The 14,018-nt window shown below is 43.8% G+C and overlaps 1 protein-coding gene across 8 annotated transcripts in view; it reads left to right on the top strand.

Annotated features, from left to right (window-relative positions):
* Window positions 1-14,018, top strand: part of EXOC4 (exocyst complex component 4) — a 380,649-nt gene that overhangs the window by 90,268 nt on the left and 276,363 nt on the right. For 5 of the 8 annotated variants that reach the window (XM_080577977.1, XM_080577979.1, XM_080577983.1 and 2 more), the window contains exons 8-10: window positions 8,000-8,145; window positions 12,201-12,289; window positions 13,947-14,015. In XM_080577977.1, coding sequence (XP_080434103.1) covers window positions 8,000-8,145; window positions 12,201-12,289; window positions 13,947-14,015 — 304 coding nt within the window. The remainder of the gene's footprint in view (window positions 1-7,999; window positions 8,146-12,200; window positions 12,290-13,946; window positions 14,016-14,018) is intronic. The other 3 variants (XM_080577978.1, XM_080577984.1, XM_080577982.1) reach the window with 1 other exon arrangement.

The raw sequence follows: 14,018 nt of genomic DNA, 5'->3' as shown, positions 1-14,018 counted from the left end.
GCTATTCAAGTTGACTATTGGTAGCTTGAACAAATGCTGCTGGCAAATTTATGGCTCTTTTATTAAAATAAATGCATAAATAAAAAGAACTACTGGGAAAGCTGGAATACAGATGGTCCAGCTCCTGTTCCTTTGTGAAGGCCAGATAACTAAACTTCAGAGGAAATGTCTTAAAACTCTATCAGTAAACTGAAGAAGGACCTGCACCACGCACCTTTGTGTGAGCTGATCCTGGGTTGTGTTATATGGCTATTAAAGCCACTAAAGGTAGAAAGCAATTGCAAAGCCAGCCTTGAGGACTTGGAAAAGAGGCAGCTGTCTCAGCATCACGCGCCTGCTGCACGTTGCAGAAGATTAACTTACCTGCTGCAGCTTCTCAGCAGCTTTTTCTTTTAGCTGCTTGATTTCAGAGCCTGATTTCAGAGCCACGAATGTAAGTTAAGGTGAAACTTGTAATATTGATGCAGCACAGGTTAGTGGTGATGGAGCTGGGAGCTGTAAGAGGCCTTTTATCCTGTGGGTATGTCAGCAGTAGGGCACACACAACCTGATGCTCTCAGCGATGCTTCTCTTGGCGCTTGCGGTAGGGAGAGGGCTTCCCTTCAAACCTGTTCAGTTGGATAATGACATGTCACAGGGCTGTTGATACATCACAGGGTTAATTAGCTAGCATTTGCAGAGAACACTGCAATTTAAATCATTATGCCATGCGTTCGTTACTGAACCAAAGGCCCTTTCCTGGTAGAGTGGGAAAACACAATGAGGGCTGGTCAGCGCTGGCTTGTTCGAGGAGCCTACAGCCTGATGTCGATGGCTGGGACAGCACCTCTAGTTTCTCCTTTTGCTGTACCAGCACCTGTGAAAGCCATGATATCAGTACATACACACCCAGGTGACTCCATATCTTCTCAGGAGACTTCAGCTCATCCCTACATCAAGTGCAGCCCGAGCTTGTGGTGCTCAGGACCAGCTGTGAAGTCCACGCACGTGTCACCAAAAGCTTGTGAAGTGAAGAACTTCTGGCTTGAAACCTTCCCGAGCAATGCGAGCAGATGTGCAGTTCATTGCCAATTAAAACAGCTTTGAAGGAGTTGTGGGTTTAGAGTAGTAACGAGGTTTGTTCCCTTGCTCCCCGGAGGTAAATGCACATTCGCAGGTCTCCAGCAATGGTTGTGCTAATTGACAATTAGCATTGATAATGAATGGAGTAGCACCAGCAGTGATAGCATTATCTAAATAGTTCTCGGGTTATTTTTTCACTTTTTCCCCAAAATGCAAAACAAAAGAATTCTTGCTCCTTGTTCAGTAACAGAGTTGGGCAATGCCTTGAGAGAATTAATTCTTGAAGGGTTTTTATTCTTGTGTTTCATTTAAATTAATTTCACGGGCAACAAGAGGATTAGATAAAGCAGGTTGTGTAGCATTAAATTGCATTCATGGCACCTAAAACTTGTTTTTATTCTTTCAGCCTTACCTCGCTGCTTTGCCCTGTGTTGTGTTTGCCATTTGTGTACCCAGCCCCTGCTGTCGACGTGGTACAACTTACAGAAAGCTCGGTGCTCTTAGAACTCAAACTGTTGCTTTTTTTTGTTAAATCCACAATTTCTGCAGCATTGTAATTATTAAGAATGTCGGTACTACACGTTACTGGGTAATCAGCTCTAGACCACTGTCTCACACAGGGTGCCACTGCTCTTCTTGCCTTTTTCTGGCACTTTGCTACTAGTTAGTCCAGTCTCCAGAGCTTCAGGAATGATGCTGCTTCTCACACGTGTACAACAAAGTGAGTGCATGTCACAGGAGTGTCGTACTAGCACCGCTTCCATCGCCCCTGAAGTCACCTGTGGCTCCCAAACCATCATCTCAGCAATGGTTTTGCCAACGCGTGCTGTGCGGCGTGCTGTCACCAGGCATCGCCGAGCGTCCCCATTCAACTCGGCGATGTAGTGTAACGTGAACGTTGTCTGCTGGTCTGTTTGTAACCAGCTTGTCTCATTGGAATCCCATTAGGAAGTCTGCCTTCCACTTTGCAGCCTCAGCTTCTTGCTCCTTGTGTAACTAAAAGGTAACTCCAAAGCGTTCCCGGCGGCTGGTGCAGAGCAGGAGGGGCGCATGGTTTGGCAGCTGCCCGGTGTGTCGGAGCAAGAAGCTGCAAATAACTCCTGTCTTCAATTGCCAGTACCACACAGTGAATTACTGGAGATACAGAGACTGTTATTTCTGGGTTTCCTTTTCTTTTCTTTTGACTTTACAGCTTCTGCAAAGTATAAGGGATGTTTGCCCAGGGGTTGCCAAAGTGAGAAGTTGCCTCCAGTGCAAACCTGTTCCCAAACCCAAACGTTAGCAGCGGCTGTTTTAATTTCCTCTTTCAATGGAGATGGTAATTAAAAGGTGCTGTGTAGGATTGGTACTTCAAAAATCAGTGGTTCCTTCGTGCAGGAGCTGGCCCTGAATGCCGCGACGGCTTTATTAAGATTCCCAGATTATAAAGCCAACGGAGCTGTCGTGGTCCTCTCGCCTGACCTCTGCGTAAAACAAGCTGTGGTGCTTTCTTGAGCTAATTCCCGCTTGAAAGAGGGCACGTCCTTTAGAAAGCAGTCCAGTCCTGACTAGGGGAGAGAAGAAAAAGTCAGTGGCGGAGAATGCAGCGTAACCTTTGATGTGAGTGGTTAATTACGCTCTGGAAATGTATGCCTAGCTGTTAGTCAGAGCCCGGCCAGCTTCAACTTTCCAGCCTTTGGAGTTTTTTTTGTAATTCATTAGCGAAGACTTTTCTCCTCAGCTCTGTGCTCTCAGTGTTACGTGCTTGCGGACTGATCTAGTAACCTCTTAGCCTTCTCTATGCTAAGCTAACAAGGCTGAGCTCACGACTTTTTGGTGTCTGGCCGTAGTTGTGCCTTCCAGCCTTTTAATAACTTCCAGGCTTCCTTCGCACACCCCTCCGCCCCCTTTCTGCCCGCTCTTTCTTTGTAGGACTGCCAGGGTTTCATTCAGCCTCCCAGATGGGTGACTTCCAGATGTGTGACCGACACGGAGAGGTGCTGCTAACTTCTACTTCTGACAAAGCTCTTTGCTTTATGTAGCCATTTCCAATTAGCTAATTAATATCCACTGTCACAGTGGGAACTTCTCTGCTGCTGATTATCTTCGATATTCCCAAATTTTCTACAGTCATTGCTTTCCACAGCAGTCCCATAGATCCTGACTCATTCTTTTTCCCCGTGTGTGTGGAGTTACATCTGGTGACCATGAAATTCTTACAGCAGCTTGATAATATTATAAAAATAATATAAAAAATATTATTCTGTATTATTTTGTATCAATGGTCCGCTACTCATATAATTTACCAATTTCTCCCCAAAATATTATCAGCCACAAACCTTCTGTAGTCATTATTTGCATAGGAACTTGAGTCAGGAAAAGTTCGGGTCCATTCAGCGTGGAAAGTTGTTGCTTCAGCTGCTTTTGCCACCGCTTTCTGATTAAGCTGCTTCTAGTTGTTGCTCTTTTAAGAAAATAAAAACTTAGCCTGGAAATGAGAATTTGTAACCAAGCAAAAGAGAAGGCTTCTGGAACACACTTGCATTTCACGTGGAATACAGAGGACAAAAGGAAAGGAGGAATTTAGATTTCTGGGACCTAGCAAAAATCCCCAATTTGTGGCTTCCTCATTTCTACGTGGATGCTGAGGATCCTGTCACTGTCTTGCTGATTTTTACTTTAGCGGATGCTGTGCTTTCTGCTATTGTTTTGGCTTATCTGTCAGATCCCTCATGAAAATAACTTGCTCTCTTTGGGTTTATTTAAAACTAAATTTGACATCTAAGAATACCAGCTAGCCAGGATCTGTTTTTTGCAAGCCAATGTTGCTGGACATAGAATGCTGCTGTTCTCCCTTAAATCTTTTTTAATAGTCTTCTATCATCTCTTCTGTGATTTTGTCCCTGATCAATATGAGCTGGAGAGGCCAGCAATTACCTCTTCATCCCATTTACTCTTGTAAAATTCATGCTGTGGGGTTAGTTTCCATTTGATCTCCAGGATCCCCCAAATATATGAAGGCATAACCAGTACTGTGAGAGTGTAGAGAGGTTTTAAGACAGGTTTAAAAGTTCTTTGGGTGTATTTTACGTACCTCTGGACAGGTTGGTAGCTGCTATTCAATGGCTTCGTGCATCAGTGTTAAAATACTGAATTGCTATCCCGTGGTAGTTACCTGTAAGGAGCACACTGAAACAGAACGTTGTGCGTTATGCTTTCTTCCAAAGTTTATCAAATGGAAATGGTTGGTTTTGATGTAAATGTCTTGGGATTTAGTTACTTAAACTATCTTTTCCTTGAGGTCTCATTGCTGCTGTGATCGGCAGAGCTGCTTGAGATGGAAGCATCTCCAAAGAGAACCGATAACAGTAATGCTTTAGGAAGAGATCCTCTGTTTTGAAATGGGATTTTCAACCATTCATCCTGCAGTGTCCATCTTGATTCAGAGTATGTGAGGATGCGAAATATCTGTTTGCAGTTTTTACTTGATGCAATAGAGCCCAGGCCGCCTATCTAAAACCTCAGAAGAGGCACAAACAATGAATTAATTGTTTAGTCACTCTGTGGCCAGTCTGATTTTATTGCCTATGTTTTGTTCATTGACTTGCACAGCTCAGGGGGCTCAACAAAAAAATTAAAAACGTGGATCTGGGAAGTCTCAGCAGGTGCAGTGATCAGCCACAGAAGCAAATTCTTGCCCCGTTGTAGTTCAGAGAGGCGATGTACAACAAGATGTTACCAGACCGACGTGACGGACAGGATACACGTACCACTCTGACCTTTTGAAATTTCAGAATTTAATTACGCCTCCAAATCCATAAATATTGCCTTTTTAATACAACATTTATATTAATTTTCATTTCCAAAGAGCAGCTGGGTAAAGAGTGCTTTGTTCTCTTGCTTTATGTACAGCTTTATTTGTTTGACGTTGATATAAATACACTACATGGATGGCAGACCTCAACCATCGAACAGAAAGTCAAAAGTCCTTGTTATAGATGAATGGGATGTTGCAGACTTTACAGTCACTCATAAATCTTGCTGTACGTCCATGTGATTAATGTCTAACAAGGTTTTTGATTGATGGCTTAGCAACTGCTAACCAGGTGTTATGGGACCAAATTGTCGAATCCCTTACTTCAGCGTTAAGGAAAGCTCCTGTTCACCTTGATAGGCAGGAAGACGTCTGCTTTTTCTCATAAGTGGGTTTTCAAGTTCTCTCTTGCTGTGATTTTTGGTAAGTACAGGGTCAGGCTCCAACTAATGACATTGAAACACGACGTTTGTTAGAATCGCCTATAACCACGATGAGGGCAGAACGGCTGGGTAACGTCTAGGTGGAGGGATTAAGCTGAGGCCAACGATGGTGGGTGAAGGCCGTGGGTTGTACAAAGAAACAAGAAACTAAAACTTCACCCTAATTTTTCAAGCAAGTAGCTGGCAAGATATGAAGAGTGTCCCACATGTGAATAGTATTGCTTAAAAATGTTAAAGGCTTTAATCTTCGTGCTGTAGTTAAAAGCCAAATGTACCGTGCGCTGGAGATGTCTCCTGTCTCAGCTTCTCTCCGGCTTGGCTGTGTATTGTAACTGCTCAGCCATGCTTCCAGTTAATTACTCGGTCCTGAAGAATCGGTGTAACTTGAATACAGGGCACTGGAGCACAAAGAGCTTTGATCTGTCGTGCACGGTTTCTGCTATGCTTGGATTTTATAACTTAAAGATGAACTTTGAGAATAGTTATCAAAACCAGCAATTTCTGCTGCTCGTACAAGCTTTTGACTTTTTCAGAGCCTTGCGCCTTAGCATCCTGCTCTGCCTACCTAGCAATGCCATAAATGAACAATTTTCTCCTTTCTCCTAATCTGCGGTGTTTTCAGAACTGCTCTGAATATCAAACCACAACTGATCTTTTATTTCTGTTTCAATTTTTAACTAACAGGAGCAAATCATTATATTCCTAGCACAAGCCTCTGTTGCCTTATTGTAGTCGTGGAGCTCAGTGCGGTATTATGCATTTCGTATTTCCCAGTCCTGCATATAAAGGGACATCAGAGTCCCGGAATCCATTATAAATAGGTTTCATCCATAACGTGAGAACAAATTGCTAAATGTTTTTCTTTCTTTCTTTTTTTTTTTCAAACTTGATTAAGTTTGAGGGTTTAATTACATTTTCGTGGCGATTTTAAGGTTGTTAATTCAAGTAGAGAAGATGAAATGCAAATACGCGAATACAAACGGATTTGGTAAATTACTGTTAAAAATTAGCACAGCAATTATTTTACTCTTAACAATAAGCATGCATTTTAAAAGCTTGTGCTCAGGTAAAGTTTTAATAGAGACATTTTAAGAGTTGGAGTTTTTATGTTTTACTTTATTTTTTCCCAAGTAATCGTGAATTGTTCTAATTAGGGGCATGATACCATTTGCCTGGATATTTATTCGTATGTAATTTGTTTTAACATAGACAGCGCCGCACTGATGTATTCCTTTCATTAAGACAACTCTCTTTGATGGGCTTTGACTAGCTAATTACTGAGATGGAACACATTACTAATAGCCTCCAAGTAGGTAGAGTTTTCTGAACATAAATAATGAATTTCTGAAAGCACTGACAAAAGTTAATTTTTAAGGGGTTTCTTTCCGTCTTCAGACACAATGAAATTAAAAGCGAGTGACTTTGAATCTGTTTTTGGTTCTGCACCGTGGAGTTACTCGAGCAGCACCAAACACCAGACCAGCACTTCGGGCTGCAGGGGTTTCACAAAAGGACCCCATTCACAAAGGCACCCGCCAACCCCTCTCTGAAGTTATTAGGCTAGAAGAAAATCAAATTTAAACTGAGTTTGAGGAACTGATGACTGTGGAATTTGTATTTTCAGTGGTTAAAAAATAAATAAATAAATAAATAAATAATCAACGGTTTGGGAGCTATTAAAGGGCAATTTTTGCAGCATTCCCAGGATTTTTTCCAACAGTGATCGTGACCCTTAGTATATCCACATGAATTTACACATGCATGTTTTATATTTATATACACAAATATGCGTACACGTGCCTGTAAATTTTCTCCATATGTAAACTGTGTTTTTGTAGTGGATTATATCAATATTGGTAACCTTTGTGTTTTTAGGAGCTGTGGTATGTAATCAGTCTGTACAGGCCAGCTGAGAAGCCCCCCACCATCTCCCTGTAGCTACAGGTGTTGGAATCAGTTTGGGGAGGAGTGGGGAATCTGTAGAATCACAGATTCCTCTGGGTTGCAAAAGACCTTCAAGATCACCAAGTCCAAGCATCAACCTGACCTACGGAGTCCCATCACTGAACCACGTCCCTTGGTACCACATCCACACGTCTCTGAAATTCCTCAAGGGATGGGGACTCCGCCACTGCCCTGGGCAGCCCGTTCCAATGCTTGAGCACCCTGTCCATGACAAAATTCTACCAAAAGTACAACCTAAACCTCCCCTGGTGCAACCTGAGACCATTTTGTTGCTTCCTATCACTTGTCACCTGAGAAAAGAAACCTGCAGCCTCCTTTCAGGTGGTTGTAGAGAGTGATGAGGTCTCCCCTGAGCCTTCTCCAGACTAAACAACCCCACGTCCCTCAGTCACTCCTTGTACCTCTTTTTTCTTGTTTCTTCACCAGCTTCATTGCTTTTCTCTGCACACACGCTCAAGCAACTCAAGATTCTTGCAAGATACCTTCAGTACCATCAGGGTTTTGTAGCAGGTTGAATTGGTCGAGTAATGTAGGATGAGCTTTTATCAGATCAGTGGCAGTGGCATATAGGTCACTAGAATCTCATTTCTGAAAATAAAGCTGAGTTTCTGTTAATTAAAACTGCTGATTTGTTTATTACCAGTCCTGTATAGTATTTAAAGATCCTAGACGTTCCGAGTCGCAGTGCAATGCTGTTGTGTCTCTAATGCAGCATTCCTCCTCCTTCTGCTCCTAGATGCTGCTGACGGAATATCTGGATATGAAGAACACCCGCACCGCCTCGGAGCCATCCACCCAGCTTAGCTATGCCAGCTCGGGGCGAGAATTCGCAGCGTTCTTTGCGAAGAAGAAGCCACAAAGGCCTAAAAACCCTCTGTTCAAGTAAGTGCCAGGATGCACTTAAAACTGGCCGTTAATCGCAGTTTCACGTGGGAGTGGGGTGTAAGTTTGGAGATGGTAAGGTTTAATGCCTGAAGCTGAAGCCTCAGTAAGATCTCTGTTAGGGATTCATGGCTGGTTTGTAGAGTGCAGCTCTTTCAGAGGCTCATTGCGGGGTTGGGATCCCATTACACGAGCTGCTGCAGAGCGTGCAGCGATACGTTAAGCCTATCTTTGTGCACAGTATGTTCAAGACCTGTTAAAAAGGGTGATAAAGGGGACTGGACAAAGAGAATTAAGATAACTGTATAATTACTAGATAGACTAACTGGCTAATCCTATCACTTGTTCCTTTAATTCAAAGTGGAAAGAATTCAGTGGCTGGGAGGAGAGAGGACGAGAGAGGATAGGTGGGTGAGGGAAGGATTTGGGGTGCAAATTTGATGTGCAAGAATGAGGGATGAGGAGCACTGTTACGAGAGGACAGATGGCCTTGCCGGTACACCGAGACGCAGAGGAGCTTTGCTGAATTTTTGTCTCATCTCTTGACTACCTGTGCTGGTCCATCCTCTCTGGCCCTTTGAGGATCTGGGGGAATTACCGAAATGTGCTGTTTTCAGAGCAGAGGCTCCAAGCTGGAAGTTCATGGCTTTGATCTTACGTTGCAGCTCTGCCAGTGTAACTGTGTGTGTGGCCGCCCCCTAACTCAGCACTGCCAAAATAATCTCTTTAATGACTTTTCTTTTATACACAATGACATTGTTCTAAAGCAGTTGTTCAGGGAACGTGCAGGTTTAACGGTAGGGTTGAGGGAACAGCAGCAAGGAGAGCAGTGCTGGGGAGTACCAGCACCTTGGGGCAGTAACCTTTTACCCGTGCTCAGCTGCAGCAGGAGCAGCGTATCTGATGGGTGGACTCACTACAAGCTGCTGTAGGGCTGAGCTGTCTTTCACTACCCATTAGCGAGGTATTTAGCCTTACCAGGCTTTGCTCTCCCATGTAGAAAGCCCGAGTTTAACAAAATCTACTGAAGTGTTTGCTGGAGGGGGGGAGCGATTGGAGGAGAGAGCTTGTGGTTTCCCCCTTTATTTTGCTGCGGATGGGTGCCCGTGAAGTCTGGGTGGGTTTTTCTGGGTGGGTTTTTTAATCTGCAACATCCCATTTGTAATCTGAGGTAGATCACTACGTGGTGGGGAGGTAATATGGGAAATTCAGTAATGGAAAAGGCCGAGAGTGATGGGGCAAGTGGTTAGGGGAGCTTCACATTCCAGAGCCTCTTTACAGGTCGTTTGTTGTTTTTTCCAGCTAAAATTTATTTCTTGATTACCCAGAGCTTGCAGAACTCCCTGTTACTTGCCCCATGGGCACGGGCACATAGCAGCTGTATTCTCTTAGTACCCAAAGGCTTTTGCACTTCCCGCTCTCCATCTCCCAGGATTAGCTGTCTGTATAATCTTCTGCTATTAGAAGGTTAAATGTTGCCTGGAGGATCTCAGAGGTGTCTCCTGCCACCTTGACAGCCTATGGTTATTCCTCCCCACCCCTTTTTTAACACTCCCTTGGCTGTTTGGGTTGAGAATTATGCTCTTTGAATTCACCCCGTCTTGCAGATCTCTATCGGAGCAAAATAGGGCTGCTCACCTTTTCATTCCGCGTCTGTTCTTGGGTGTGCTTGGGCCATTTAAGTTTGAGGAATAGGGATGCTCTGTTTCACCTAGAGCAATTTAAGCCTGTATATTAGTTTGTCACCAGAGAGTGAAGGTAGGTGTAATTGTTTAAAGTGAAGGTGCCTAACCTCGTAGGAACAGCGTGTCTCTTGCCACTCATGGTCTTGTCACCAAGTCATCGCCGGCACCACGGTGACAGCAGCACTTATTGGGAGCTCTTATTTGGTTATCTGTCTTCTGTCAGCTGTCACTATATCTATGGAAATCTCCGTTGAAATGGAATTTCTCAGTCCGCTGGGGGATGTGCATGTTTGATGGAGTGTTATTCTTGTCTCCTCGCCCATCTTCAGTGCTTTTTCGCGCTGGGCTGCGAGGCTTTTTCTTGCCTTTCCATTAGCTCTGTCCAAATCGGAGGAGCCATCCACTTGTCATCAGAATATCCGCGTTTAATTTCTCACTTCACAAGTCTCTTAGGGCAGGGCTCCACCTTGTGTTTTACTCGCAGCTCGATGCAGGTATCTGTGCCGTGCCCTGTGATAGCTTGTTAGAAGCTGATTTTCTAAATCCAACTTCCTCTGGTGGTGTGTTTATGTGAAGACTTATGATCTGGCAGCAGTAGGAAGAACGAGGACTCTTGAATTGCGTCTTGCAGCAACTAGCATTTGGAAGGGACTTTGAATCGTTGGCTCCCTATCTTGAAAACGGGTATAACTCACAGGGCGGGGGAAGTCATGATGTGTTCAGTTGTTTAAGGTTGACTCAAAACCCAAAACCTTTGGGAATTCACGTAGCTTCTGCCATCGTAAGCCTGGCTTTCTTCTTTTCCAAAAAGTAGCCACGTGTAGGTTGCTGTCTCCCGGCAGGTCAGATTTGCTAGACAAAAATTGGGCATTGGTGGGAAAGGAGTGGCTTGTACAAGCAGGTGTTGAACACCCAATGTTTTAGTCTCGGGCTTGGCTAAAATTATGTGCAATTCTGTGCTTAAAACAAAAAATCAATGCAAGCTTTGCAACTGGAGTGTCAGCATGGGGAGAGGGGAGGATTACAAGAGAAGAGTGGTTGAGTGGGAATAGGAACACGGGAGAATAGATCAAGGAAAGAGCAGAGGAGGGGAAATGGGAGAGTGAAACTGGATGGCTGTGGGAGAGAAGTGGATGTGCTGAGACCGGAGTCACTGTCTCAAAGCCAGGTCTGGGGCAGCAGGGGGAGACTCAGGTTTGTTGCTGCAGTTTGCCTTAACCTGAAGCTTCTGAGTTTGATGCCTGGAGAAGACCTCTGGGTCATGGCGATAATGTTATGTTTAACATTTCACTAGGGAAAAGAGGGAGCACATCACAAATATAAAGCCAAGAGTTTATCGTTCATTTAATTACTCGGCTGCGTTCGTTATATTTTGATAAATGGTTATTAGCTCAGTCACAGTAATGCTAACACTCATAGTCCAAATTAAAGTGGAAGAGCCTCATTAATAAAAATAACCTTAAAACTGTTGCACAAGAAAGCTTCCAAATGCTCGGCCCTTCTTTGTAGTGTGATGCTCAGGTTTGCAGTGTCCCTCTGGGTGGTGCTAATGCCGATTCAGCCTTCCCCAGCAGAAGGGCCTCAACGCCTTGAGGTCTTCACTCTAAGGAGTTTGGTCATTAAAGACATCTTGTGCCACTTCAGCAATTTGAAAATGCCTTGAGCCCTCTGCCTGCCCCATCCTGGTCCCCGGTGCCCATGGCAGAGCTGCCCAGCACCCACCGGCCACACACAGGACTGCTCTTTGTTGGGTGTCGCCAGTGCTGAGCTCAGGCTGAGTCCTTGGGTCCCTCAGTAAGGGGATGCTTGTGTCACAGGGACACCCAGCTCAGCCCCCAGCAAGCCCAGAGCCACCCTGAGACCCTGCAGCATCAGGCCATTTTACTGTGAATGACAAAAGTCATGTTTATGGGGCTCCGTTACTTGAAAAACATCTTGTCTCAGGTTGATCCTTGTAGAGTATTGGAGTCATCCAATAAATACTTAATTTACTACATTTTAGTTTCAATGAGAGTATTACTTTTTAATTTGTGGCTTTATGTATATGCCAGTTAACGATGTAGTTGATACTAACTCATTGCTTTGGTTTGGATTTCACCAATTTTTGGGGGCTGTTCCTGCTCAGAAGAGCATCCCCATGCTATGCAGGCAGGTCTGTGCCACCGGCAGCTGCCGACAGAGCTGTGTGGATCCAAGGTGGCAAAATACGGTACATCAGTGGTGGAGTTTTACAGGAAAAATGTGCTTTTGTCTGCCTTGGTCATTTTCCTTAACCACACAGGGAAGTGCATTTTGTTCAGAGCTGACTGGTGCTTACAAGAAGGCCAGCTCTGTGGATGGCTAACTGACTTTATTCTTTTTTAATTACAGGTTTGAGTCCTCTTCCCATGCTATTAGCATGAGTGCCTATTTGCGTGAGCAGAGGAGGGAGCTGTACAGCAGAAGCGGAGAACTTCAAGGTGGGGAAATAATGTGTTAGTTTGGGTAATTCTCTTCTGCAGGAGCTGAATATCCTGTCCATGCCATGTCAAGGTATTAGTACCTCTCTAGTTTGCTGCCCAGGCTGTCTAAATCTCTCTATTATTTAAGGTCTATTTCTTTAATTCTTGCTCCGTCATGCAACTGGGTTTCTTTTTATTCCCCTCTGTGCGTTCAGATAAAGGTCCAGTTCTTAAAAACTAGTCATGAAACAATGGATGAAACACAAACAAGTCTCATTGTGAGCATTGCTTTTGGGTTACTTGGAGGTAATGCCTGTTTCTTTATCTGCAATCTATTTCCCTGTGTCATATGTCATGCTTCTGGATTGTTCTGGGAGCTAAACTCACCCGTTTCGTATTTGAAATCACAAGTTTCTGTTGGAAGTGACCAAGTCTGTGTCTTTTGTATAGTACTTGAAGAGTTAGAGTATTCAAAAATGGTGAGTTTGAAGTGTTGGACCACTCTTGCTGGTTTATACTGCTTGTGACAAGTGTTGTGTATACACAGAGAAGTGTTCTCTGGGCATGGCATCGTTTCACGTTTTTTTGTGAATGGTTTAATTCACAAAAGTCTTGCTTTTGGAAGCAACAGCAGTGGAAGATCTTGAGGCTGTCATGTTAATGTACAGTAGGAATAATTTTTTTTCTGTCTCATCCGTTGTAGTTTCTTACTGGGCTAATGATAAAAAGAAAATAATATAAACTCTTCAGATATTACAGTGATGGACAGGGGTAGAACTTCTTGAAATCTTACTCATGGTAATTTTCAGATGGCTTTTATTCGAGGATATTTTATAATTTACAAGAGAATTATTGCATGCCTTTGTGTTCCCTTCCTCCTTTTATAACTTAGTTGTGCTCAGCAAGAAGTGAAACCCAAAGCAGTGAGGTAAGAAGCACTGAGAGATGTACAGTGTTCTTGTGGACCGATCGCTTCACTTAGGTGACTGTGTAAAGAGGATCTTCATATTGATGATGAAATATGTAATGATGCACTCTCTGGCGAATATTCAGGTCTTTCTGCAGGGACTGTGAGGGAAGAATCTGAGATAAAAAGATGTACTGAAGTTGACAGTTGCCCACAGTGTAATCTCACAGCCATAGGAATAAAATAAGGTGAAGATCCCTGCCTTTTACATGATGGTATCACCCATTATGCACGCTTGGAAGGTGTTCAGCTCACAGCTCTTCACCTTTTAAGACTCAGGTTCTCACCTTCAAAATCTGTCACGTGTACCTGGGATCAGCTGGAAGAAATCTCCCAGTTCAGCAGGATGTTGTTTAAGTCTAAGCTATTACATGGCACAGTCTTTTTTATTTTGTTTTTTTAATACCAATGGATAGTAGGATTTAAGTAGTTACTTCTCCACAGTAATTACTCTATTCTGCAGCCTGCGTGGGGCAACTGGATTCAAAGCCAACAATTTTGAAGCTGTTGAGGGGATTAAGTTTAGGACAGGGATGGGGCCATCAGGGGGCTCGTAGCCCTTCCCTCAAAAAAATTCAAATCTCTTCGGTAGTAGTCCTGTTGCCTTTTGTTGTTTCTAGTTGCCTCCATGCCCTGATCTGGCCACTTGACCTTTTTGCTTTAAAAGCACAGAAGACGAAGGTATTAACAGTCTGCCTCTTCTTCCAGATGCACCATGGCTGAGATCCGTGTGGTTTTGGGATAGAGTTACCATTGCTGTGGCACTGAGCCGAGGAGGTG

The sequence above is a fragment of the Anser brachyrhynchus genome (assembly GCF_964034855.1).
Source record: "Anser brachyrhynchus genome assembly, chromosome: 1".
NCBI lineage: Eukaryota > Metazoa > Chordata > Aves > Anseriformes > Anatidae > Anser > Anser brachyrhynchus.
The sequence above is the reverse complement of the archived record's forward strand: the minus strand, read 5'-3'. Positions and strand labels throughout refer to the sequence as shown.